Source organism: Castor canadensis, chromosome 3 (genome assembly GCF_047511655.1).
Source record: "Castor canadensis chromosome 3, mCasCan1.hap1v2, whole genome shotgun sequence".
NCBI classification, from domain to species: Eukaryota; Metazoa; Chordata; class Mammalia; order Rodentia; family Castoridae; genus Castor; species Castor canadensis.
The window spans coordinates 33,670,389-33,694,329 of record NC_133388.1 but is presented as its reverse complement, the minus strand read 5'-3'; the positions used below and the strand labels follow the sequence as shown (position 1 = coordinate 33,694,329).

At 38.1% G+C, this 23,941-nt stretch overlaps 2 protein-coding genes across 7 annotated transcripts in view; both read left to right on the top strand.

Moving 5' to 3' along the window:
• Positions 1-3,038, top strand: part of Rbm25 (RNA binding motif protein 25) — a 52,953-nt gene extending 49,915 nt beyond the window's left edge. Inside the window, exon 19 of the mRNA XM_074067610.1 lies at positions 1,386-3,038. Coding sequence (XP_073923711.1) covers positions 1,386-1,478 — 93 coding nt within the window. The 3' untranslated portion in view covers positions 1,479-3,038. The remainder of the gene's footprint in view (positions 1-1,385) is intronic.
• A 5,159-nt stretch (positions 3,039-8,197) lies between these two features.
• Psen1 (presenilin 1) overlaps positions 8,198-23,941 on the top strand; it is a 59,855-nt gene continuing 44,111 nt past the window's right edge. The window contains exons 1-4 of one of the 6 annotated variants that reach the window (XM_074067613.1): positions 8,206-8,339; positions 15,662-15,729; positions 16,662-16,743; positions 16,837-16,976. In XM_074067613.1, coding sequence (XP_073923714.1) covers positions 16,890-16,976 — 87 coding nt within the window. In that variant the 5' untranslated portion in view covers positions 8,206-8,339; positions 15,662-15,729; positions 16,662-16,743; positions 16,837-16,889. Of the gene's footprint in view, positions 8,340-8,416; positions 8,743-15,661; positions 15,730-16,661; positions 16,744-16,836; positions 16,977-23,941 lie in introns of those variants that run through there. The other 5 variants (XM_020175159.2, XM_020175139.2, XM_074067614.1 and 2 more) reach the window with 5 other exon arrangements.

Here is a 23,941-nt window from a genome sequence, read left to right as displayed (position 1 = left end):
CATTTTACATAAATTAATGAACTTTTCTGGAGGTTTTTACTCTTTTTTTTTTTCCCTCATACAGCTTCCATATGAGTTCATGTTGCAGTTCATGATATGCTACTCAATTCATTGTTACACATTTATGCTCCTCTTAGAACTTCTTACATTTCTCACTTCTTTTGGCTACTTACTGAACACTATGTGCCAAGCACTCTTCAAAGCTCTTAATGAGGGCTTTAGCTCAGGGCTTTGTGCTTACAAAGCAGGTGTTCTATTGGTTGAGCAATACTTCCAGTCCATATTGCTCTGGTTATTTTCAAAATGTAGTCTCGAACTATTTGCCTGGGTTGACCTCAGACTGCTGTCTTACTGATCTCAGCTTCCTACGTAACTAGGATTATAGGCAAGAGCCTCCAGCTTTTGGCTGCTTTAGTTCTTTTACTTAAGAGTTTTGTGGTCCTGATAACTTTTTGCCTAAATAGTTGGACTTAGAGTCATGAACTACTATGCCCAACTTGTTTTTTTGAGATAGGGTCTCACTGCTACCTTTTCCTTTCCTGGCCTCAAACTTAAGATCCTCCTGTCTCTGTCTCCCAAGTATAGGCATGTACCACCATGCCTGGTTTACATATTAACTCTTTTAATAGCTTCATTTCCTCCATGTTATAGATAAGGGAACTGAAGCTGAGTGAAGTTAAGTAGTAACCCAGCATGGATGCATGCTTAGTAGATGCAGAAATGAGACAAAATTGTTTAAGAAAAGATCTGGTTCCTTAAACTGCCTCTAGGAAGACCTGGCAACATGAGACTGCTTTCTATCCAGGCAGTGGCCTCTTGGAAATGGATCATAGTTGCTTTTTTTCAGAAGGAAGCAAAATAGTCTCATTCCTGGGATTGAGGTCCATATATGTGTCTAGGGTAAAGGTAGGAGTAGTGGTGGGAGCTCAAGGTACCTAGCTCCTAAGTAGATGGGAAAGTAATTATGGTTTATTCATTTGCCAATGGACACAGTGGCCTTGTGTCCCCTTGGTGATGGTGGTACTCATTTACTCTGCCGACTATTCCTGAGCCTATACTAAATGGTTTTACATATATTCTTGCTTAATGCTTAATTCAGTAACATACAATTTAGTACTTAGTAAATGTTAGATAAGATTATAAGGTCCTTTTGGGGTGATAAGTGAGATAGTTTGTAGTAAGTTATATAGTTCTATATTTTGTTCTTCCCAAATTACTCTGTAATTTAGGACAGGCATTTACTTTCCTTAGGAAGTCGTTTTGCCATACATGTGCAAGTATACTGTCTGTAAAATTAAAATCTGGGTAAATGAATAATAGTTGGATCAAAAAAGTACTGTGGTTTTAGCACTTACCTTGCATATGTTTTTTTTTTTCTCTTGTAGGTACTTGATGAAGAAGCAGAAGTTTTTATAGTCAAAATGTGGAGATTATTGATATATGAAACAGAAGCCAAGAAAATTGGTCTTGTGAAGTAAAACTCTACATTTACAATTTCATTTCTGATTACTTCTTTTCCAGCCTTCAGAGGACTTTGAATTTTTCTTTGTCTCCAAAGACATTTGTGAGATCTGTAATTTTTTTAAATGTAGAAAATGTGAATTTTTTTGTCCTCTAATTTGTTGATGCCCTGTGTAACTCCCTTGGTTGTAAAGTCATCTGAATCTTTGGTTCTCTTTATACTCACCAGGTACAAATTACTGGTATGTTTTATAAGCTGCAGCTACTGTACACAGCCTATCTGATATTATCTTGTTCTGCTGATTTATTCCTTGTAAATATTAAAATGACTCCCTAATTCTTTTGCAGAATTCAACTTAATATTGAACTGTACTGAAAAGCAGCCACCGTGAATAATTTTAATTCAAAAAATATTAGTCATATCTGTTACCACCTCACCTTTTCCCTTTGATCAGAAATGGCAAGCCCTTGTGAAGGCAAGGAATTTAAAAATTAGAGTGCAAAAATTAGCAGATAGTCCATTCCTATTGTATCTCTGAATGAACGTGTTCGTGTGAATGTATGTATAAAAGTCTTTCTTAGTTTTCTTTTGTGGTCTCCCTTAAACATTTCGTGATTGAACAATAGACTCATAAAGGAAAAGTGATACTGTGCCAACCCAAATATTTGATTTAATTAGGTTATTAGTTTCCCAGAGCATGGTATTCTCCTCCAGTGAACAATATACACTGTTAACAGGATGGGATTTCGCTGAATAGCTGACTGCTTCAGCTTCTTTTAGAGGAGTGTGGATCATAGTGATCCCCCTACCACACACAATTTCATTGCTCAGAAATGAGGCAGATTCTAAATTCCTATAAGTTATTTTAAGTACATTTTTATACTAACTGACCTTAAGTTAATTTTTGTATACCACTCTGTTTAAAGAAAAAAAAAAGTCATTCCAAAAGTATAGTGGAAAGGAAAAAAAACTACAGGAGCTCTGGAGGTGTAGCTCAGTGTGTAGAGCTCATGCTTAGCATGCAAAAAACCCTGGGTTCAATCTCCAGCACCCAGGAAAAAAAAGATAAAATTAGGCAAGTTTACAGACTAGAAGAGTTTGACAATACAATAGGAATTCAGCCTGGCAATTTACAAAGTTTACATCTTACTTGCAAGGATAAATCATTCAAAGTAGTTAACAACCACTAATTTTTATATCTGCTCATCAAAGTTTAAATATACTGATGATGTGTTTGGAGACATACTTGGACTTTTTAAAATTGTAGATCAGAACATAACCAAGGAGCAAAATTTGCCTAAAAAAATGTACCAAATTTAAATAGTTCTTAACGCCAACTAGGTGCAGCTGTTGCTGTGTCTGTTTATTTAAAAGAAAGACAAAGATCAGCCTGTTAGAAAAGTGTAACTGTGAGTTACTAGATTTTTTTTAATCTTGAGGACATTTGAAAACATCTTTCTTAACAATGAACCATGACATGGTTCCACTGTGTAAATATTTCAAATGTTAAAAATGTATATATTTGATCTGGAGAGGCATTCTTTAAGTCTTGTAAATAAATGGCATCATGTTTTAATTGTGTAGTGCATGCTAGAAAACTTAAAAATATGAGTTGAAATTTTTTTTAGTGGATTTAGGACTTGATATCAATAAGTCAAACCCGGCCGTTTATTTTGAATGAGTCTATTTTACATCAATGGGATTACCTCTTATGTAGTGTTAAAATATTTTAGATTATGACTTTTCAAGGGAACACTTCAGAAGGCTGTCCCTTACTATTGCAAATTTATTTACCAATCTTCTAAGATTCATCCCCTTATCCCAGCCCAAGACCTTGTTCAAGCAGTTTATTTTAGTATGTTGCACAGTTGATGGTTCTATGTGGAAAGTATTTTATATGTTTTCCATATCTACTCTTTAAATTCTTGGGGTTTTTTGGGGGGGTGGGGGGAATGATAGTACTGGGGTTTGAACTCAGCTCTTTGCACTTGCAAGTCGTGTGTTCTACCACTTGAGCCACCCCTCCAGCCCCAGTTGATGCTTCTAAGGCATCATATTAGGTTGTTTTTATTTAACCATATTAGCATAAGGGTTTATCCAAGTAGATTGCATTTAACTTGCTCATTTCTTATGCTTTTTCAACTAGGTTATCTTACAAATTCTTTATCTTACAAATCCTTTAACTAGAGATGTAGATCACATGCCTAGCAAGCACAGGGCCCTGAGTTTATATCCTAGTATTGCCTGCCAAAAAGATACAAAAAAACAAAAAAATGCTAGAGATGTCACCTGGAACCCTTAGGAGTATACACATTATACTGTGTAACACCTCCAGTGTGATTTATGGCAGGAACTCAAAATTCATATATTAACATTTCATCAGCAGAGGAGGAGTGGTCATAGTAAGTAGGGATAAAGACCATTAGATTGAAAGCGTAATGCTAGTTGAAATAAGTTTTGCCAGTAAGCCTCATAAAAAAACTTTGCTTCAACTTTTTTTTTTAAGTTGCATATAAAAAATTGGACATTTATAAAGGGGGCAAATTGTAGTGTCTGGGAAAATATGTACTTTATTAAATTGCTTGAACATCCTGGGTTATGTTTATGATAAGCCTATAAGTTAATTTCAGTTTGGAAACCTTATATTAATTCTTACTGCCTGTCCAAAGTTTTTATAAAACTACATTGAGTCTTGATCCAGCTGTTACAAAACTAAAAGGCTTTTTCTTTATTTGAGACTACAAGTAATTTTAAGTATGTATACTTGTTTCTAAGGAAAAAGGTAAGTAAAATGTTTGAGGTAATTTTTCTCAAATCTTAACGTACACCTAAATCACCTGGGGGATCTTGTTAAAATGCAGAATTCTGATTTAGTAGGACTGGGTGGAGCCTGAGACTTTTGAACTTTCCAGGCAATGCCAATGACAACTGGCCCAAGGACTACTACACTTTAATACACTATGGTATCTACTCATAATTTTATCCTAATAGACAACACAAATTCAACTTATTTTTCTCTTAAAGTAGATTTTAAAGAGAAAATCATTTTTAAGGCAAGAATATATATTATGTTCTACTCATGAACATAAATGCAATCTTCCAGAATGATGGCTGAGAAAAGCAGTGGTATTCTAGATTTTATCCCAGTTAGTCCCTAAAGATGATATTAGAGAGAATTTTATGTTAATTGAATTTTATTGTAGTGCTTCCGATAAACTATATAATTGTATAAACATTACTTTTCAGAATGCTGTTTCAAGTATTAATCAGTCATGAATACCAGCTAGTAGAGAAATTGAATAAACATTGGGCTTGAGAACCAAATTTAACTAAATACTCTATCATTTTTTTTCCTTTCATATGAAATAATAAATGCAAGTAAATATAAGTGGGTTACAGATATGAGGCTTATTTGTCCAACTCTTGACAATAAGTTCTATGAATGTTCCCAATTAATACCCTGAAACTGATAAAGGTTTTATGTTGAAATGGCAAGATTTTGCTGGGTTATATTTAAGCTTTTTATTAACAGGGAATTGAAAAAAACAGTTTTGCTTAACAAAAAATGGTGAAAGTTGATTTGTGAATGCTGCTAGAGATAAGAGTATGAAATAATCACAAAGAAACACTGTCTTAAACAGGGAAATACACATTAAACCCAGGGGCTTTTAATATCACACACATACTATAGATCGAAGTGAACTTAATAGTTTTTTGATAACCTGGCAGATTTTGGAAATGTGATTATTGTAAATTATTGAAATATTTATGTTAATTTGCATTTGAGTGCTTACCTTTTCATCTTTGATTTTTGCATTTAATTTTATTACTTGTGTCATAAAGGCCACATTAGAAATGGCTATTTAAAATATCCAGGAAAAACAACTTCTATAGACAAAAATGAATAAAAGTTCTTCTCAAGCCACATTGTTTGAATTATATGGCACTTCTGGGTCTGTGTACTCTGCCATATCACTTACTGTATTGATGACCTTTAGATTCTCAGACACAGAATGGGAGCTGAATTGTGAAACCCCAATTCCTTCATTTAGATAAAGTAAAAAAGTGACATACATTCAAACCCCAAGGGTAGAAATACAAGATACTAAAAAGCAGCTTTTGATTGCAAACAGATCTCAGTCTAAAGAAACCATTGCTTACAGTGAATTGGAATGATGTAAGAGCTAAAAAGAATGTGTTCAAGCCTTGAGCTCTGGTGATAAATATGCAGTCTCAAATCTACTTTCTTCAGCAAACATGGCAGTTTTCTTTGTGTGTGGTGATGAATTGCATTGCCTCTGAATCACCTGGCCTTTGTCTTGTATTGACCAAGTCTTGACTTTAAGTGACTTGATCCAACCTCTCTAGCAAGCTCCTCTCAGAAGTCATTCTTTCAGATCCAGCACTCTGAATTTCTGCTTCTTTGATCACTTACTGCTGAATTTTCGTACCATTTTTGTTTGTCATTTACTCCATTTCTGTCCCTAAGTTGGGAACATTCTGGAATTCCCTTCTACAGAGACTCTGGGACCTCTAGTAAATTCTTTTGTTTCACTTTTCATACACAGTGCAGCTTTTAATATTTTTAAACCCTTAGTGTCATAGCAGATACTGAAAAAAATACTAACTGAATGACAAAAAGTCATTTGATTTTTTTTTAACCCACCTTGCAAATAACCCTTAAGCTTAAAAAAAAGTTAGGAAGGTATTAGGCATGTTCTCTGTAGTTGTACATCTCCAGTTTATGAAAACATCCTCCTTAGAGCTAAGTAACAATCACTCTGTGCCTAGAAGACTTCCTCACTCCACTGCTGTTTTCTAACAACATTCTTAAGTTTCTTGAGCTTGCTCAGATAATTTCATCTTCCTTTTGTCTGGAACATGTTTTAGAAAACCACACTTAATTTGGATCCTGTCTCCTTCCCATTACATGACCAAGATTCTAGTTGTATGTGCCATCTAAATGTTTCTAGTCTCAACCTCACCATTCTAGTGGTGACCGCCAGAATGAGATATGCTAGGTTTTCTTTTAGTACTATCAACATTTGCTATTGGCTTGATCTAGATAGCACCTTTACCTTGTTTTAGTCTCCATCTTAACTGCTGTCACGTTGGCTCACTTAGTGCATCCTGGGTGTTGGTTCATATTCCTAAAAAGATGAAGTAATATAGAAAATGGAAAAAAATATTTGTAGCTATTCAGTTACTGTTCTTAATGTCTTGGTTCCTTTTTTTGCGAGAATATGTTTTGACATCAAGTGTAAATAGAACTGTCTTGTCTTTTCCTTGACAAAATAAAGTTTTCTCTGTGTGTTATTTTCATGAACAACTTTAATGACATGGGTGAACCATAATTTGTTACAGGACTGTTAGCTTTCCAATTCTGCCATATCAGTATTCCATGAACATCTTTGCACAAAATGTTTTCATTGAGATTGTTTCTAAGAATAGTTTATAGCATTTTAAAACGTTGTACTCATATCACATTGCATCCTAGCGGGTTGCAATCAGGTTGAACTAGTTCACAGATTGGTTGTAGCCTATACTTGTTCATCGAGTGAATTGTTCTATCCTATGTGGTACACACTGTTCTCCACACTTGTCTTATAAAGGTGAAGAAAAAGATAACCTTGTGAAATTTAAGGGGTCGAAGGAGGTGAGGAATGTTTTAAAATACCTGTTAATGAAAAAGGTTACTTTTTAAGAAGCTTTTACACATAAAAGCTGAAGTTCATGTATGTAATGGAACAGGATAATGAATATTTGGGGAGAGGATTGGTGCCTTGGGAATGTGAAAGGGTACCATGGGAGAGAATCTTTTTTTTGTTGTTACAGGGTCCAGCTACTATAACTCAGATTTGATGTGGAACCCACTATTTTGCTTTATCCTCCAGCACTGGGTAACTTTTTTACCCAGGTCCTTGCACATTGTAGGCAAGCGCTCATTTTTATTTTTCTGTGGTATTGGGATTGAACTCAGGGCCTCATGCCTGCTAGGTAAGTGCTCTACCACTTACGTCACTCCTCATTTTTATTTTACTGATTACATATGAGATAGGACATTTCTCCGTTGTCCTATTCACTTTGCATTAAAATGTATTCATGGTTGGTTGGTTTTTTGTTTTTTTTTCTCCTCTTTTGGTAGCACTGGAATTTGAACTTGGTCTCACGCTTGCTAAGCAGGTGCTCTTAGCGCTTGAGCCACCCCGCCAGTCCCTGTTCTACTTTTAATTGCAGATGAATGTGAATGTGGTATGCTGCTTAATTAGTTGATACTCTACCACAGTTGAATAAAATCTGGCGGATGGAACATCAAGTGTTTGAACCAGATATCGTTAGGTTTGGGAATTACAAAAATAAGACATTTTTTACTGTGTAGAACTTTGCTATTTAGGAATACCATGCTTCTCAACCCAGGAATTTAGGAGGGTGTCTACTTAAAACGTTTTCTCAGGTTCTCCACTCGCCAGAAGTTTTGATTTTTTAGGTGGGGAGGGACGGACAGATACTGTGATGAGAAACTACAAATAAGTACTATAGAGAAATCGAGGGTGTTAGATTTTAGATGTCATCCCTTTTACACTGGTTGAAACGCAGCAGGCCCACTTTACGCATGAACTTGTGGCCTTATGGGCCGGTTCCAGCCGCTGGACGCAGCCTGTCCCCGCGACTGGCAATATGTGCGCGCTGCCGGAAGCTCCACCCTTTTCCTGGGCCGTCCGCCAACGTCATGCCGGAAATGACACCGGTGAGGCCTCTAGGGAGGGGCCTGGGACAGGCAGCTCAGTGGGCCGCGATTTCACATCGGAAACGAAACAGCGGCCGCTGGGAAGGAAACGTCGGTTGCGAACAGGCTCCCCCAGCCTGGAAAGAGAAGGTGTGTGGTGTCTAGATTGTGGAGAGAGGGAGCATCCCTGACCCGGCAAGGACGCAGGCGGGCGGGGCCTGGTCCTTTGTCGCTCCGGGCCGCGGAGCCGGTGTGCTCGAGGATGAGGGGCGGGGCGCGGCCGGTTGGAGACTGAGGAACCCCGCGTGGGAATCGAGGAGGGGCCGCCGGTTTCTCGGGCTCCGGGCGCGGCACTTATCTGGGTAAAGAGAGAGCCTCTCTGAGCCTAGGTCGGTAATGCGGGCCTCCCCCGGGCGTGTCGGGGCGCAGGTGCGGGGGACCGGATTGACAGTCTGACGGGAGTGGAGCTGGAGAAAGAGGAAGCGTACTGGGCTCTGTCTGCTTGGGCAACTGGTGAACCTGCGCCTCGTGCCGAGTGGGTCCTTGTCCCAAAGTGAGTGGCACTCGGAGCTAGGCTCCCCGGGTCTCACTTGCCGGACTCGATCGGGTCTGTCTCGATGCATGTGTGTCCGACACTTGCATGTCTGTAGGTTTTGCTCTTCCTCCCCTTTGCTGTTGTGGTCAGGAGTGTGCCTTAAGCACCTTACACTGGTCGTGGAGGCTGGGATGCCTTCGAGAATTGAGGTGGGTTTTACATAATTCAGGTGATATTTAATGATGTAGGCAGAAACTTAGGAGAAGAAACGTGCACAGCGCACGGTGACCAACTGAGGAGCAAGAAATAAAGCGTACAACTGACTTGACGAGGTTTAGGGAATGGGAGAGGCTGACTCAGAAATAAGGAAGTTAGGAAGAAGAACTGATGAGGAAGTTCTTGAGAAGTATCACTTTTTTGAAGTGTCAGCGAGTGAAAATGCCCTGTGGCCAGAGGAGAATGCGTGTGGTAGGAGGAGAACCACCATAGTGCAGTGTCACAAACACTAAAGGAGGAAAACATTGTCAGGCATTTTGAGTGTTGGCCTGTGTTACAGAAAGAAACTAAAACTTTTTAGAACAGCACTGTACAGCCAAGAAATAAATGTGAACCCCAAATACTAATTTTACATTTTCTAACAAACATATTTGTAGGGTAGCATATTTTTAAGGCTAACAAGAAACAGGTGAAATTAATTTGAATATTTTATTTAGCCCAATATAGCTAACATTTGTATCTCAACATGTAATCAATATAAAAAGGTACTCATTTGTTTTCCTTTCTAGACAGTAAGCTCTTTAAAGTAAACAGAAGTAATATCTGATTTCCATAATCTTCTGAGCACTTATCACAGTGTCTGCTTATGTAGAAGCAGCACCCTATTTACTGATTAAAGAGTATTAATGTTTGGTTCACGATGCCTTGTGCAGTTCCTTGTTTAAGATAATCCAAAGCAGAAGAATGCAGGCAGTGCTGCAGAGGTTTGCAAATTAATTAAATATAAGTAATAATTTTTTATTAAAAATTAGTTGTATTCTATCCATTTCCACAGAAGATTTAAGACAGTCCCTCATGTTATACCTTTATTAGAGTGTCTGAAGTTAAATAACTTTTGGAGAAAGAATCTTTATAATTAAGAGTTTAATTCAGATATGTTAATACACATCTGTAGTCCCAACTATGCAGGAGGATTCCTTGAGCCCAGAAGTTCCAGGCCAGCCTGAGCAACATACCCAGGCCCTGTCTAAAAAAAATAAATAAGCCCCGCACCGGGGGCTCACGCCTGTAATCCTAGCTACTCAGGAGGCAGAGATCAGGAGTATCGTGATTTGAAGCCAAGCAAATAGTTTGTGAGACCCTATCTTGAAAAAGCCCATCACACACAAAAAAAGGGCTAGTGGCATGGCTCAAGGTGTAGGACCTGAGTTCAAACCTCAGTACTGCAAAAATACATAAATAAATAAAAAGTAAAATAAATAGAAAGTGGAAAGAAAAGAGTTCGATAGTACAGGGCCATAGTCCTATATCCACAATTCTGAAATCTGTTTCATTAGTCAAATTGACAGCAAAATCTGACCTGAACTTGTAGTCTTACATACTTTTAAGACTGCTTCAGACTTTATAATAGGTTGGATTTTTGTGATCCTAAAACACTTGAAGATACTACACATTAGTATCATGTTACCTTTACAGAATTCAAAAACTCTGAATTCTAAATATATTTACCCAAAGTGTTTCAGATAAGGAATTCTGGACTCCTTTTAGTACGTTTTGCATCTTCTGAGCCATCAGTACCATTATTTTAAAACAGTTGCTACAGTAACTCAACATAACAGACCTCCCCCAAACTCAGCAGCTTGGAGGTTTATTCTCACTCAAACTCTGCTTCAGGATGTAGGTGTGTGGATCAGCTGGGACCATTCTGATTTGCATATCTTATTCTGGGGCCAAGGCTGAAGGGGTGGGGACTACCCAAGGTAAGCTCTTCCCAAGGAAACATGGGGATGGGAGTAGGGTAGGTAGCCCAAACAATGTATACACATGTGAGTAAATGTAAAAACGATTAAAAAAAGAAAAAAGAAAGTGCAAAAAGATAAGGCCAACTGCACAAGCATAGTTCAAATATCTGCACTAGTGTCACATCTGCTAAATTGCATTGACCAAAGCAAGTAGTAGGCTGCACCCACCACCAGGCCAAAGCAAGTCACAAAGCCAAACACTGGGCTTGGGGGCGTGACTTTAGAGCCCCTACCTTACAAGGACTAGCCCCTGAGTTCAAACCCTAGTACCCTGGAGGAAGGTGAGAGAGAGAGAAAAGAACAGTCAAGCCCAAAAGAAGTACAGTGGTATTAAAAAGAAGTGCATAGGAATTAAAGGCCACCAGATAACAAAATCCGAGGTTGGTCCAGTCTTTATATAAAACGGTGGAGTATTTAGGGCTGGGATGTAGCTCAGTGGTAGAGTGCTTGCCTAGCATGTGCAGGGCACTAGGTTTGATCCTAGTACTGAAAGAAAAAAGTCTGAAAAAAAAATGGTGTATTTGTTTATAACCTACACACATCCTCCTGTATACTTGAAATCATCTCTAATACCTAATACAATACAATTGTTATATAAATAATTCTTGTGTCATTTAGAGAATAATGACCAGGAAAAAAGTCTGTCCATGTTCAATACAGTGCAATTATGTTTATTCCGCCCTGCCCCCGCCCAAATAGTTTCGATCTGCAGTTGGTGAAGCCAAGGATGCTGAACTAGAGAATATGGAGGGCTGACTGTATTTTCCTCCCTTAGGGATGCTGGGGGAGGGAAGGGATATTTGCTGAATAATAACCTGATCTACCACAGATGGTTCACAGGGGTTGAGTGGGATGGAAAGAGGGAAAAAAAAAATCACTAAATAGTATGTATCACTATCCTTGCTTTTTTTAGCATCTACCATTTTCAAAAAATCTCATGTAGGACTGGGGGAATGATTTGCTTTTAATATTTTAAAAATTAGAACAGTCTTTCCATGGTGTATTTAATTGTTACTTTTTATTTAATTATAGAATGCAGTTTAGAGTTTGGTTACATTTAGTGTTGATTATGATCCTTTCAAGCAGAGCCAGACATGGTGGTACATGCCTGTAATTCCAGCATTTGGGAGGTGGAAGCTAGACTGAGTTCAAGGCCAGATTCTGTCTGACAGAACTGGGGTGTGGCTCAGTGACAGAGTGCTTGTCTAGCATCTTGCAAAGCCCTGGGTTTGACCTACAGCACAAATAAATAAATACCCAAGTAGAGTATATTATCCTTGTAATTAGAACTTGAGCTACCTGCCAGAGAGAAGCTGTCAAAGTGACACCATGGCTGATTAAATACTTTTTATAGGAAAAGAATAAATCAGTCTTACTTGGCCCTTGAAAACTTTTTAACACACAATGCAGATGCAGCAAAAAGTAGTTTCAGCAGTTTTCCAAGTGAAAGAGAAGATAGAACGTGACTTAGAGACATTGAAGCAAATCACAAACCTTTTGTACTAGAGAAGCTCAGTATTAAATCTCATGAAGATATTTTTGTTATTTCTGAGAGTGAAGCAAGAAAATGGTGTCAGTAATTAAGTAACCATGTTCTATAGGAGCTGAAGGTTTACTTGTTACCTTGGGATGTAGTGAGAGGAAAAAATGTAGCTTTCTGTGGGTGCTTCCTGGAATGGAATTTTTTTATAAATTATTCTGAGATTTTAAACATTGGTCTTGTGGTACTTTTGAAGTGGTAATGGGTAGAGAAGATTTTCCAGGTGGACGGACTTCGAGGTGGAGCACATCTAAATTTTGAGATTATTCATAGATCTCCTGAGGCTTTTTTGTTGTTGTTGTTCTCTGTATATAACAGAAAGAAATTCTGGTTGCTCACTGAAAAACAGTTTCTTTTCCCTTTTCTCTGATAGAGCAAGTGTCTTGAAAGAAAGGAAATGGGAGGCAATGAATTCAAATACTATGCTCTGTCAATCTTCACTAGGTGGCCAGAGAGGAAGCACCAAAGTCTCTTACCGCTCCCTCTACAATCCAGGTCCCATGAAAGAGCCTCACTTCCCAACTACTATCTTTTTGTGTTCAGAGGGCTCAGCTGCAAATGTTATAAAACCTTCAAATTTCTTTTACCAAGATGCTTCAACAGTGGGGTCATTGACCTCCATGCAGTCATCAATTGTTTTCAGCTGTAACCAGAACAAAATCAACTCTGGTTTGGCCTGCCCCTTTCTTTTTACCAACAGTGTGTGTTTGTTCTACAGGCCTGACTGGTCCTACTGCCTGCTTCTGCTTCCTTTTGAGCTCCACATGAACACAGCTCTTTCAGAAAGGCATCTCCTGTAGCATTGTGATCTTGAGAGCATCATGGGAGGCTTGTGATTTTCTGGGTGACTGCAAGACCCCTGGGCTGGGCATCAGACAACCTGGATTATTCACTTCCCTGTTAACGATGCACAGGCAAATTCTTTCACCTTTCCTGAGTTGTGTGGGGGTTTTTTTGTTTGTTTGTTTTTAACGTGTATATAGATTCTTTTCATGGGATTTTTTTAAAGAATCAAGTGGAGGTGGTATGGCTCAAGTGGTAGAGTGCCTGCTTTGCAAACTCTGAGTTCAAACCACCAAAAAATATATATATATCAAATAGAATAACAAATGTGAAAAGAACTTGAAAATAGTATGGACATATGTTATATTGTTGCTGATTTTTAGATTTGTCTGAAGAAGCACCAATATGACAAACAGTTTGTATGGTTTCTTGTAATATCTAATATATCCTATAAACATAAGGGTAGAAATGGAAACTACTTAAATTAAAATGACCGCATCTTCTTATAGCTTATCCTTTTTTACAACAAATACTAGGATCATATATGGAGAATGTTTTTGGCACTTGAGGTTTTAGTTTATAGTTAGAGCAGTTATTGAAGGTAAAGATCTCATCTACTGCTAAGCAGTAGTTTTACCAGTATCAGTATACCTTACTCCTCAATGCTATAAACTCCTAGAGGGCAGGGATAGTGGTTTACACAGAGGCAATATAGTGTAATACATGAGGTTTCTTTGCTTACCAGGTATAACCTTGGGCAAGTTAGTTAACTTCCGTTGTGCCATATCACTTTCATCTGTAAAATGAGTAAAGTGAACATAATAAATTAAAAATTATCAGTTTCTGTTTGAGTTTTGCATGGAAATAAGCAGGTCAGTGTCTTATTTGGTGAATGGATAACCATTTTTTCTTATTACTGAGAATTCTAAATTTATGGTACATGCTGGGGGTGGTGGTATATATCTGTAATCCCAGCACTTAGGAGGTCAAGGCAAGATGATTTGGCCCACCTGCCAGCCTGGGCAACTTACTGAAGTCAAGGCCAGTGTGGGCTTTATAGTGAGACCTTGTCTCAGAAAAACCCACAAGAATATTTAAGTTTATACTTATTTAATAAATGGATAATATTTTACCTGTTAGTGTAATACATTTTATTCTTTTTACTTACCTTTTGTTTGTTTTTTGTGGTGCTGGGGATGGAACTCAGAGCCTATGATGCTAGACAAGCATTCTTCCACTGAGCTGTACCCCCACTACTTACCTTTTATCTATTTTTGCCTTCATTACCCTTTCTTGCCTTTTGCCTTTGTTTGGGTTGGCAAACTGCTCTGTTTACTTATTTTGTTTCTGAAGGATCATATGGGAATGGTTATTACGGATTTCTAAGAGTTTTTCCATAATAGAGCTATACTCTAAATAATCTATTGTAGTTTTCAGAGCAGCCAACGGAGGTAACTATTAAGAACTTTTTCTGTTTGTCATCTTGTGCCAGTTCTGAGTTAGCTGAGGAGCTAGATGGCTGTACTAAGTAAATGTTTTTGTGGAGAGGAGTGGTATAATAAGTACTTTGTTTGCTTATTATTGATGTTGTATTGTTAAAGTTTCAACTAGATAGTTAACTTTTAAAAATCTAGAAATTTTGGGTAAGAACATTTACTTTGAATACTTAGTATCTTTTGAAAGCAGAACTATTCTATTGGAATTCTTCCTCTTTTTTTTTTTTTGAGTATGCTAATACACAGTATTGCCAGATCTTAATTTTTATCTGAATTATCTACTAAAGTACCATGTTAGTGTCTACAAAAGTCTGTTTGAATTATTTAAAGTATAATATGGACATGTGCTCAGGTCATAGGAGTATAGCTTAGTGCATTTTCACAAAGTGAAATCTGTGTGTAGCTAGCACCCAGATCAAGAAACAAGACATTAGCAGTAGCTTTCCATGTTCCCTCTTCCAGTGAATGAACCCCCAATAATGTAACTGTTGTAACTTTTTAGTTTATTTTTTAAATAAACTAAAAACTTGCATTTTCCTGATCCCATGCCAGCTGACTATGGGCTGAGGATAGGTAGATATAGTTTATAAAAGAATGTAGGATAGAAAGGAAAGTTAGAAATATGTCATGAGAGGGCTAGGGATTAGTTTAGTGGTAGACCACTTGCTTAGCATGCATGAGGCCCCAGCTACACACCTCCCTCCCCCACCAGTAAAAAAGAACTTTGTCATGATTTGAATGATCCAAATACAGGTAAGTAAGAGTTAATTTGAACCTGATATCTTTAACAAAGGAAAAGGCTGCTCTGTGTGTTTTTTGACAAATCATTCGAAGAAAAAGTTGGAATATTTAGAAGGTAGGAGATCCTAAGTTAAAAGTGAAAATGAAACAGGACATTGACACAATGCTTTTTTTATATAAATATGAATATTATAATGTTTTATTTATTTTTTATTTAATTTTTATGGTATTAGAGATCAAACCCGGGCCTCTCATGTGGTAGGCAAGCACTCTACCATTGGACTGCATTCTCAACCCCTGTGATGTTTTAACTGTAATACTGCTTAAGTATGTAAATAGATCTTTCTGTGTTTCTGAAGATTTTCTATGAAATGGAAAACCTGAAGTTGGGAAGAATTTACTGATAGAAATGAAGGTAGCCAGGCAGGTGAGTGGGAACATGGTCCCTAGGAGGGTGAAGTATGAGAGAGACAGTCATTTCTGTAAAATAGGCTGTGCTAGGTCATACACATGAGGCTGGGTGGGGGGGTGTTGGTGTCATCAGCCCATGAATCTTGTCTCAGCCTGTGTGTGTTCTTTTTTTTTTCTTTTTTTGGCAAACTGGTGTTTGAACTCAGGGTCTCACACTTGATAGGCAGGCACTCTACCACTTAAGCCACTCCACCAGCTCTTTTTTTTTTTTTTTGTGGGTGTTGGTTATTTTTGAGATAGAGTCTTGCAAACTATTTCTTTGAGGCTGACTTCAATCTGAGATCCTCCTGATCTCTGCCTCCTGCGGAGCTAAAATTGCAGGTGTGAACCACCGGCACCCAACTATGTTCTTAAGCACATCACTGAACTCTCTGGGTCCCCATATGGGGGGTATATGTATGTGTGTGTATAACGCAAGCATCCTCAGGGCTTGACCTTGCTCTATCACCGATCACCACATTATATCATCAGGCCCCATTTCTGCTTTTATAAATAGATATGTTAACTGTCTGCCTTGCTTTGGGGCATTGTGATAAGGATAATATGAAATGATAGAAAGAATTTTGCAAAAGTAGAAAGCACTAGATAAATTGATGGAGATATCCAAGTTAGGTTGGAATGGTCAGCATAGAAAAAGAAATGTTGAGAAAATTCCTTAAAATCACTGGACTCCATTTGCTCTAAATCCAAAGTCATTAAGTATGTTTGTGTTTGACATCTCATTGCCAAAGAGGTGCCTTGAGCTGACAACAAATCTATCAGCCAAAGGTCATGGCAAATGAACACATTTCTGGTTTGCAAATTGGACTTTGTAAAGTATTTAATTGGTATAAATAGATTCGGTAGGATTTCACCAACTATGGGTGACCTGGTAAAATCCTCTTTCAGACCTAATCTTGGAATCTGCAAGTGACAGCAGCCCTCAAGGTCCTTCAACAGCTTGGCCTGGAAGAGAACACATGAAAGAAAGGTCTGTCTCTGACAAATGTAATTTATGAAAGTGTTTAAGAAATGAAAATATAATTGTAATGCACAAAGTTCTGTTTTCTTTTTCCCTTTTCAGAACCCCAAGAGGCTTTGTTTTCTGTGAAAAAGTATTCCTATATAGTTGCTCCAATGACAGAGTTACCTGCACCCTTGTCCTACTTCCAGAATGCACAGATGTCTGAAGACAACTACCCGAGCAATACTGTACGTAGCCAGGTACAGTGTCAGCCTCTGAAACTTCCCTTGCCAAACTGTGGGTTCTGTTACCATGCGCCTTATTTCCAAGATGCTGAGGGATTGGGCAGTCTTTCTCTTCTTTGCCAAATGTCTATATTTCTTGAACTTCAAATGAGTGCGAAGCATCATACCCTTTAGTGCTAGGAGACATAAGGCTGGGTTGTTTTTTGTTTTTTTTTTTAATGGTGCTGTGTATTAAATCTAAGGCCTCCCTCATGCTAGCCAAGCACTCTGCAATTCAGCTGCTCCCCCAGCTCCACGAGTCTGTTTAAGACATGGGCATTTGAAGTACTTCATATGCATATATGAAAATAGAATAAAGGAAAAAATATTTTAAGAGGCGGTGATAAGAAAGAATATTAGAGGGGTGAATTTGACCAGAGTACCGTTATATGCATGTATAGGAATATCACAGTGAAACCTCTTTGTACAATTAATTTATGTTAAAAAAAAATAAAGACATGAGAGTTGATACAGTTCCTCAATGGCTCATTTATCACCTCCTCAAATGAAGCCTTCTCCAACTTCCTGTGGCACAGGCAACTATTATTTTACTTGTCTTGCTCTTAATGTTCTATGGACTGAGTTTCGTTTTGTTTTGTTTTTTTGAGATAGGTTCTGGCTATGTAGTCCAGCCTGGCCTTGAATTCTCAGTCCTCCTGCCTCAGCCTGCCAAGTGCTGGGATTACAGTTGTGTACAACCAGGCTTCACAGGGCTGAGAACATTTTAGCCCTGACAGTGTTCAGTAATGTTCATTGACAGAATGATTGCACAATGCAAGGCTAAGGGTAGAGTCCTGAGTTCAAAGGAGGTAATCAAGAAAGGGGTATAACACATTGCATGGGGAATGGACGCTCCTTGCTGGCTATATACAGACAGGAAATCTGCCCTCAACCTTGTTAGGTAATCATTATTGATTGAGCTCAGACTCCTCAGAAGACCTGTGAGATAACTACAGAATTGGTAGGATTTTTAGAGTTGAGGCTAGAATGGAGAAAAACCCAAAGCTAGCTATAAGCTCTTCAGGGGCTGCCTTAGGGGCTACTGTGTACTTGTCACTGAAAACAGTAATAAAAAGTTAGTCATAGCCTGGTGCTGGTGACTAACCAGCACCTACCTGTAATCTACCTACTTAGGAGGCAAAGATCAGGAGGATCATGGTTCAAAATCAGCCTGAACAAATAGTTCAAGAGACCCTATCTGAAAAATATCCAACACAGAAAAGGGCTGGAGGAGTGGCTCAAGTAGTAGAGTGCCTGCCTAGCCAACATGAAGCCCTGAGTTCAAACCCGTGTACCACCAAAAATAAAGAAATAAAATTATTCACAAACTAGAGCACTAGATGGCCTAGAAGTTTTCTTTCACTCTGAAGATTTAGGATTCCTCACTTTTCCCATCTGTAAAATTAGATTAATCTCAAAAATATCTTGTAGCTCCAAAGTTTTGACATGACTAGAAGTTAGAATACCCAACTCAGTTTGTCTGAGATGTAGAGCTTTCAATTTTGAAAGTGGGACATTTCCGAGCAAATAGGATCAAGACACACTTGGTTACCCTATCGTAAGTATAATGAAATTGAAGTCATTTTATAAATGGCTAACCAGGTCTTACTCAGGCCTTGTGTAACTTTAGGGACCATTAACAGTCATATATTGTTAGGTAGCATATGTAGCATATATTGAAAATAACATCTAAAGTGTCTCATCCTCCTTCCAGTCTCTTCCCATACTCCTCTGTTTTTCACTGAGTAGTACTGGGGATTGAACCTAAGGCCTCAGGCATGGTAGGCAAAGTGCTGTACTATTTGAATTATGCTCCTAGCCCTTGTGGCTTTTTTTCTGAGACAGGGTCTCATTAACTTTTCCCAGGCTGGCATGGCCTCAAACTTGCAGTCTTCCTACCTCTCAAGTAACTGGGATTGCAGGTGACTACCACCATGCCTGGCTAAAGCAGTTTTCTTGTTCCAGAGGTTAAATGTCCTGCTTGACTTGTTTAGTTCTATAGATGCAACGATAAACTGTGATAGCCTGGAAAATAAGCTTTCATTTTGTGGGCTGCTATGTGTAATCTTAGTTACAGTGAAGGGATTTGGAGTTTGATGAGAGTCAGAGAGCTGAAAAGAGTGTATTGGTTTTTTGTTGTGTTTTTTCTTTTGTTTAACCCAAATATTTACTCTCATGTTTTGATTGTGTAATGTTTCAAGCATATACAGAAAAGTGTGGCAAATAATACAATAAACACCCATGTATCTAACATCCAACTTTATTGAACTTTAACATTTTGTCTTATTTGCTATATATACCTTGTTTTTAGCTTTGGGTTGGTCGGTCAGTTGGTCGGTTGGTTGGTTTCTTTTATGAAACAGAGTCTTGCTATGTAGCCCAGGCTGGCCTTGAACTTATGATCCTCTTATTGCTGCCTTCTGAGGGCTGTAATTACAGGTATGGACCACAGTGCCTGGTTACCTTGTTTAAGCTTTTACTATTTCTTTTCTTTAAAAAAAATTTTTTTTGCAGTGCTAGGGATCAAACCCAGGGCCTTGCACAAATCAGACAAGCATTCTACAAATGAGCTACACTCCCAGCCTTTGTTCCTGTTATTTATTGATCCTACAGTTAATGAAATCCTAATCAAATGAAACCAATCTCTGCATTTAATTTGGAAAGAGAAGCTAGTTCATCACAAAAATTTTTCAAATAAGCCATTGGCAGTGTGGCTCAAGAGGTAGAGCGCTTGCCTAGCAGGCATGGAAAGTCCTGAGTTCAAATCCCACAAGCACAAAAAAAAAAAGCTGGGCGCCGGTGACTCACACCTGTAATCCTAGCTACTCAGGAGGCAGAGATTAGTAGAATCAAAGTTCAAAGCCAGCCTGGGCAGATACTTCACTCGTGAGACCCTATCTTGAAAAACCTTTCACAAAAATAGGACTAGTGGAGTGTGGCTCAAGGCAAAGGCCCCAAGTTCAACCCCCAGTACTGTTGAAGAATCCTCTACCCATTTCCTCGTTTCCTAGGGTAATTACTATTGTAAATTTGGTGTTTATTATGTTTACTATAGATATTTATGTACACAAGCAACTTACAGTAATATACTATTTTGCATGCTTTACAACTTCATATAAAATTTATGCACCTAAAAATTGTAAAGGAAGTTCTGGCATTTAAAAAGTTTATATAAGTACATGTTCAGAAGAGACATTTCTGTGTTTGGGGAATTTCTGTGTATACAGGTGCATGTAGCCCTAGATCATTCATTTCCTCTTTTGCGAATATATGAAATTATCTGTTGTGTTTATAAATATTTGGTAGTTTCCACCTTTCCTCAATAACTGGCAATGGTTTTCTAATGCACACTTTTTAAGCTTCTCTTAGGTAGTTTCTGTTACTGAGTATATAGATCTTAAACTATAGTAACAACTGCCAGAATCCTTTCCAGAGTGGTTTTACATCAGATGTGTTGCAGAGTGCACTCTTTAAATCCTTGCCAGTTATTGGTATTGTCTGACTCATTACATGTCAGTCTGATGGACTTAACAATGGCTCTCATGTTGTTATTAATTAATCTTTTTGGTGCTGGGGATGGAACTTAGGGCCTTGTACATGTTGAGTGTACACTGAGCTATACCTCCAGCCCTCATGTTATTTTAATTGTATTTCCCTAATTACTCATACAGGTGGGATTTTTTCTTGTGTTTATTAGCCATTTGTGTTTTCTCTTGTGAATTGCCTATTCATGTTCTTTTTAGTTTTTTTGGTGGTGCTGCAGTTTGAACTCAGGATTGTGCTTGCTAGGCAGGCACTCTGCCACTTTAGCCACTCCATTCCCCTGTTCATGTTCTTTGCCCTTTTTTCTTTTGGTCATTTGTCTTTTTCTTATTGGCTTTTGTAGAAATACATATTTTGGGAGGAAAGAAATACTTATATATATGATTGTATGCTTTCCCTTTTTTTTTTTTTTTTGGCGGTACTGGGGTTTGAACTCAGGACCTCAGGCTTTGCTAGTCAAGCACTCTACCACCTGAGCCATTCTGCTAGTGACTGTATGCTTTTCAAATATTTTCTCCTCATTTGTGGCTTCAGTTTGTTTATGGTACACAGTTGGTTTTTTTTTCAGTTTTTGTTTTGTTTTCCTCGTGGTACTGGGGCTTTGAATTCAGGGCTTTGCATTTACTAGGCAGATGGACACTCTACCACTTGAGCCACGCCACCAGTCCTATGATGCATAATGTAAATATTCTAAGTAAGTGAATTGACTTTTCCTTTCAAAATTAAATTTATTTGTATTTTTCAGCTAAAAATTTAAGAAAAATATGCAGTATAGATTTGGCAGCTTTAAATAAGAAAAAAGGTTTTTAAGACTAATCTAAAATACTTTACCAAAAATTGCTGTGTTGTCAGCTGTTGTTCAGCTGTTCTATCATTGTATTGCATCTAGATTGAAAAAATAAGAAAAAGATGAGTAATTTTTTTTGTGTGTGTGTGGCAGGACTAGGGATTGAACTCAGGGCCTTTTACTTGCCAGGCATGTGTTCTCCTACTTTAATTATATCCTCTGTCCTTTTGCTTTTAGTTTTTCAGGTAGTGTCTCTTTCCTGGGCTGACCTCAGACCATGATCCTCCTACCTCCACTTTCCAAGTAGCTGGGATTTCAGGTGTGTGCTATGTCCAGCTTGGTTTTTTGTATGTTTGTTTTTTGCGGTACTGGGGCTTAAACTTAGGGCCTACACCTTGAGCCACTCTACCAGCTCTATTTTTGTGAAGGGTTTTTCAAGATAGGGTCTTGTGAACTTTTTGTCTGGACTGGCTTTGAACTGCAATCCTCCTGATCTCTGCCTCCTGAGTCGCTAAGATTACAGGTGTGAGCCACTGGCACTTGGCTTGCTTTTGAGATAGAGTCTCACTAACTCTCCCCCCCCCCGCCCTTCCCGGCTAGTTTCAAACCACTCTCCTGAATTCCAGTTCTGGAGTAGCTGGTATTATAGGCAAGAGCCACCATGCTGGTCCTGATGATTTTCACCTTCATTTTCTAAATGTTCTATAATATAGTTTATTTCATAGTTTTGAAGAACTATTTCAGAAAAAGAAATTTTTTTAATGTGAGGAAAAGTCACAAAAAGTGTGCTGCCTGGGAAATCTGTGGAAGGTGGGCAGGCGTTCGAGGCTTTCTGTGATGACTGATTAGACTAGCAGGGAAGTTAGAACAACTGATAGATGGAAAAGAAACCAAAACAGCTTGATAGAGCTGGCAGAGTGGCTCAAGTGCTAGAGCCCTGAAGCATGAAGCCCTGAGTTCAAACCCCTGTACTGCAAAACAAATAAACAAACAAAGAAAAAACACTTGATGGTATTCATCTTTAAGAGCACCCTTATTGGTAATTGGAGTTCATATTATGCCCTTGTCATCAATTAAAGCTTCATTTATATTTGTTAGTCTCCATTTATAGGCCTGAGAGGCAGAAAGTAACTCAGTGGAAGTGTGTGCACTTAGCATGTATGACGCCCTGGATTCGAGCCCCAGCACCAAACCAAGATTTGAAAGGCTTATAATGTGTTAGAAATTTTCATCCTTTGGATTTACCCTTTAAGCTTTGATATCTGGGAAACTTGCATTGATTATGTGATTATTAATTCCTGCTAATGCCAAATGAGTGGGGTGTTACTCACCTCATTGTTTGGAATTTTTAACTTTTCTGTTTGTTGACCATAATCTAGGTAGTAAACTCCCTAAAAGCAGAACTATGTTCATGTTTCTAAGCTGCCTTTAGAGTTTATTGGTTACTGAGTATCTCTAAACCAGTTAAATACAAACCTCCCAGCAAAAGAACCAAAGGAGTTTGAGGTTTTTTTCTTGTGTTAGCAAGAGAACATTTTAAAATTTCATACCTGCAAATAAAAGTCTGCAGTGAGTCATATCAAATGCTTAAGGACTTCAGCTTTTCCTTGGAGGCTTTTCTGGACTCCTTGTTCTTAGGGAACCATCTCCTATCACTGCTCTTGCTGCCATGCTATTTCTGTGTAGAACCCTGGGCCAATCTGCCATTTCTATGTAGAACCACCATCAAATTATAGTGTGACTTGTCACAAGAATTCATTTAATTATTTCTTCCTGTGCATTATAATTCCTAAGAGGTGGCATTCAATTCAAGATTTTACTGCCTAGCTCTTGAGTTAGCATGGCCTTCACATTTGTTTCTCCTGTTGGTTAACTATGTCTATAGGGACTAGAGGCTAGAGGATAGACTGACGAATGATTCTGCTATTTCTGGAAAAGGGCAAAGTTTACAAATTGTCAAATAACTGACTTTGTTTTCTCAGTTATCATATAAATTGGGTATTTAAAGTAGTTCTAAAAAGAGCATTGGTTATTTTTCTATAGTTTGTCTATAGATAGACAACAGATTATTATCTGTCATAATCCTTTTATTTTCACTGTATTTAAATAATCGTTAGGGTTTTATTTTTCTTCTGCAAAATTTTGATGGATTGAGATCTTTTCCCTTGACTTGTCATAATTTTTGCCAGAAGTCAGTCTCCATTTCTACTGACTTTACAGGAATATGCTAAAGCCAGAAGAAATTGAACATACAAATTTTAAGATTAGTGAGAATTCATCCTTATGGCTTGTTGTAGTCTTAGCATGTTTTATGTGGATTCACTGCCTCCTACCTCTTTTATTTTTTGCTTTTCTAAAATACAAAAGTAAATTTTGAAGTCTAAAGCTAGTTATTTAAGGTTTGTGGGGGAGGATACTGGGGTTTGAACTCAGGGCCTTTCACTTATTAGGCAGGTGCTCTATCACTTGAGCCACTCCACCAGCCTTTTTTTGTGATGGGTATTCTTGAGAACTACTTGCCCAGACTGGCTTCGAACTGTGATCTTCTTGATCTTACCTCCTGAGTAGCTAGGATTTCAGGCATGAGCCACGGGCACCCAGCCTGCTATTT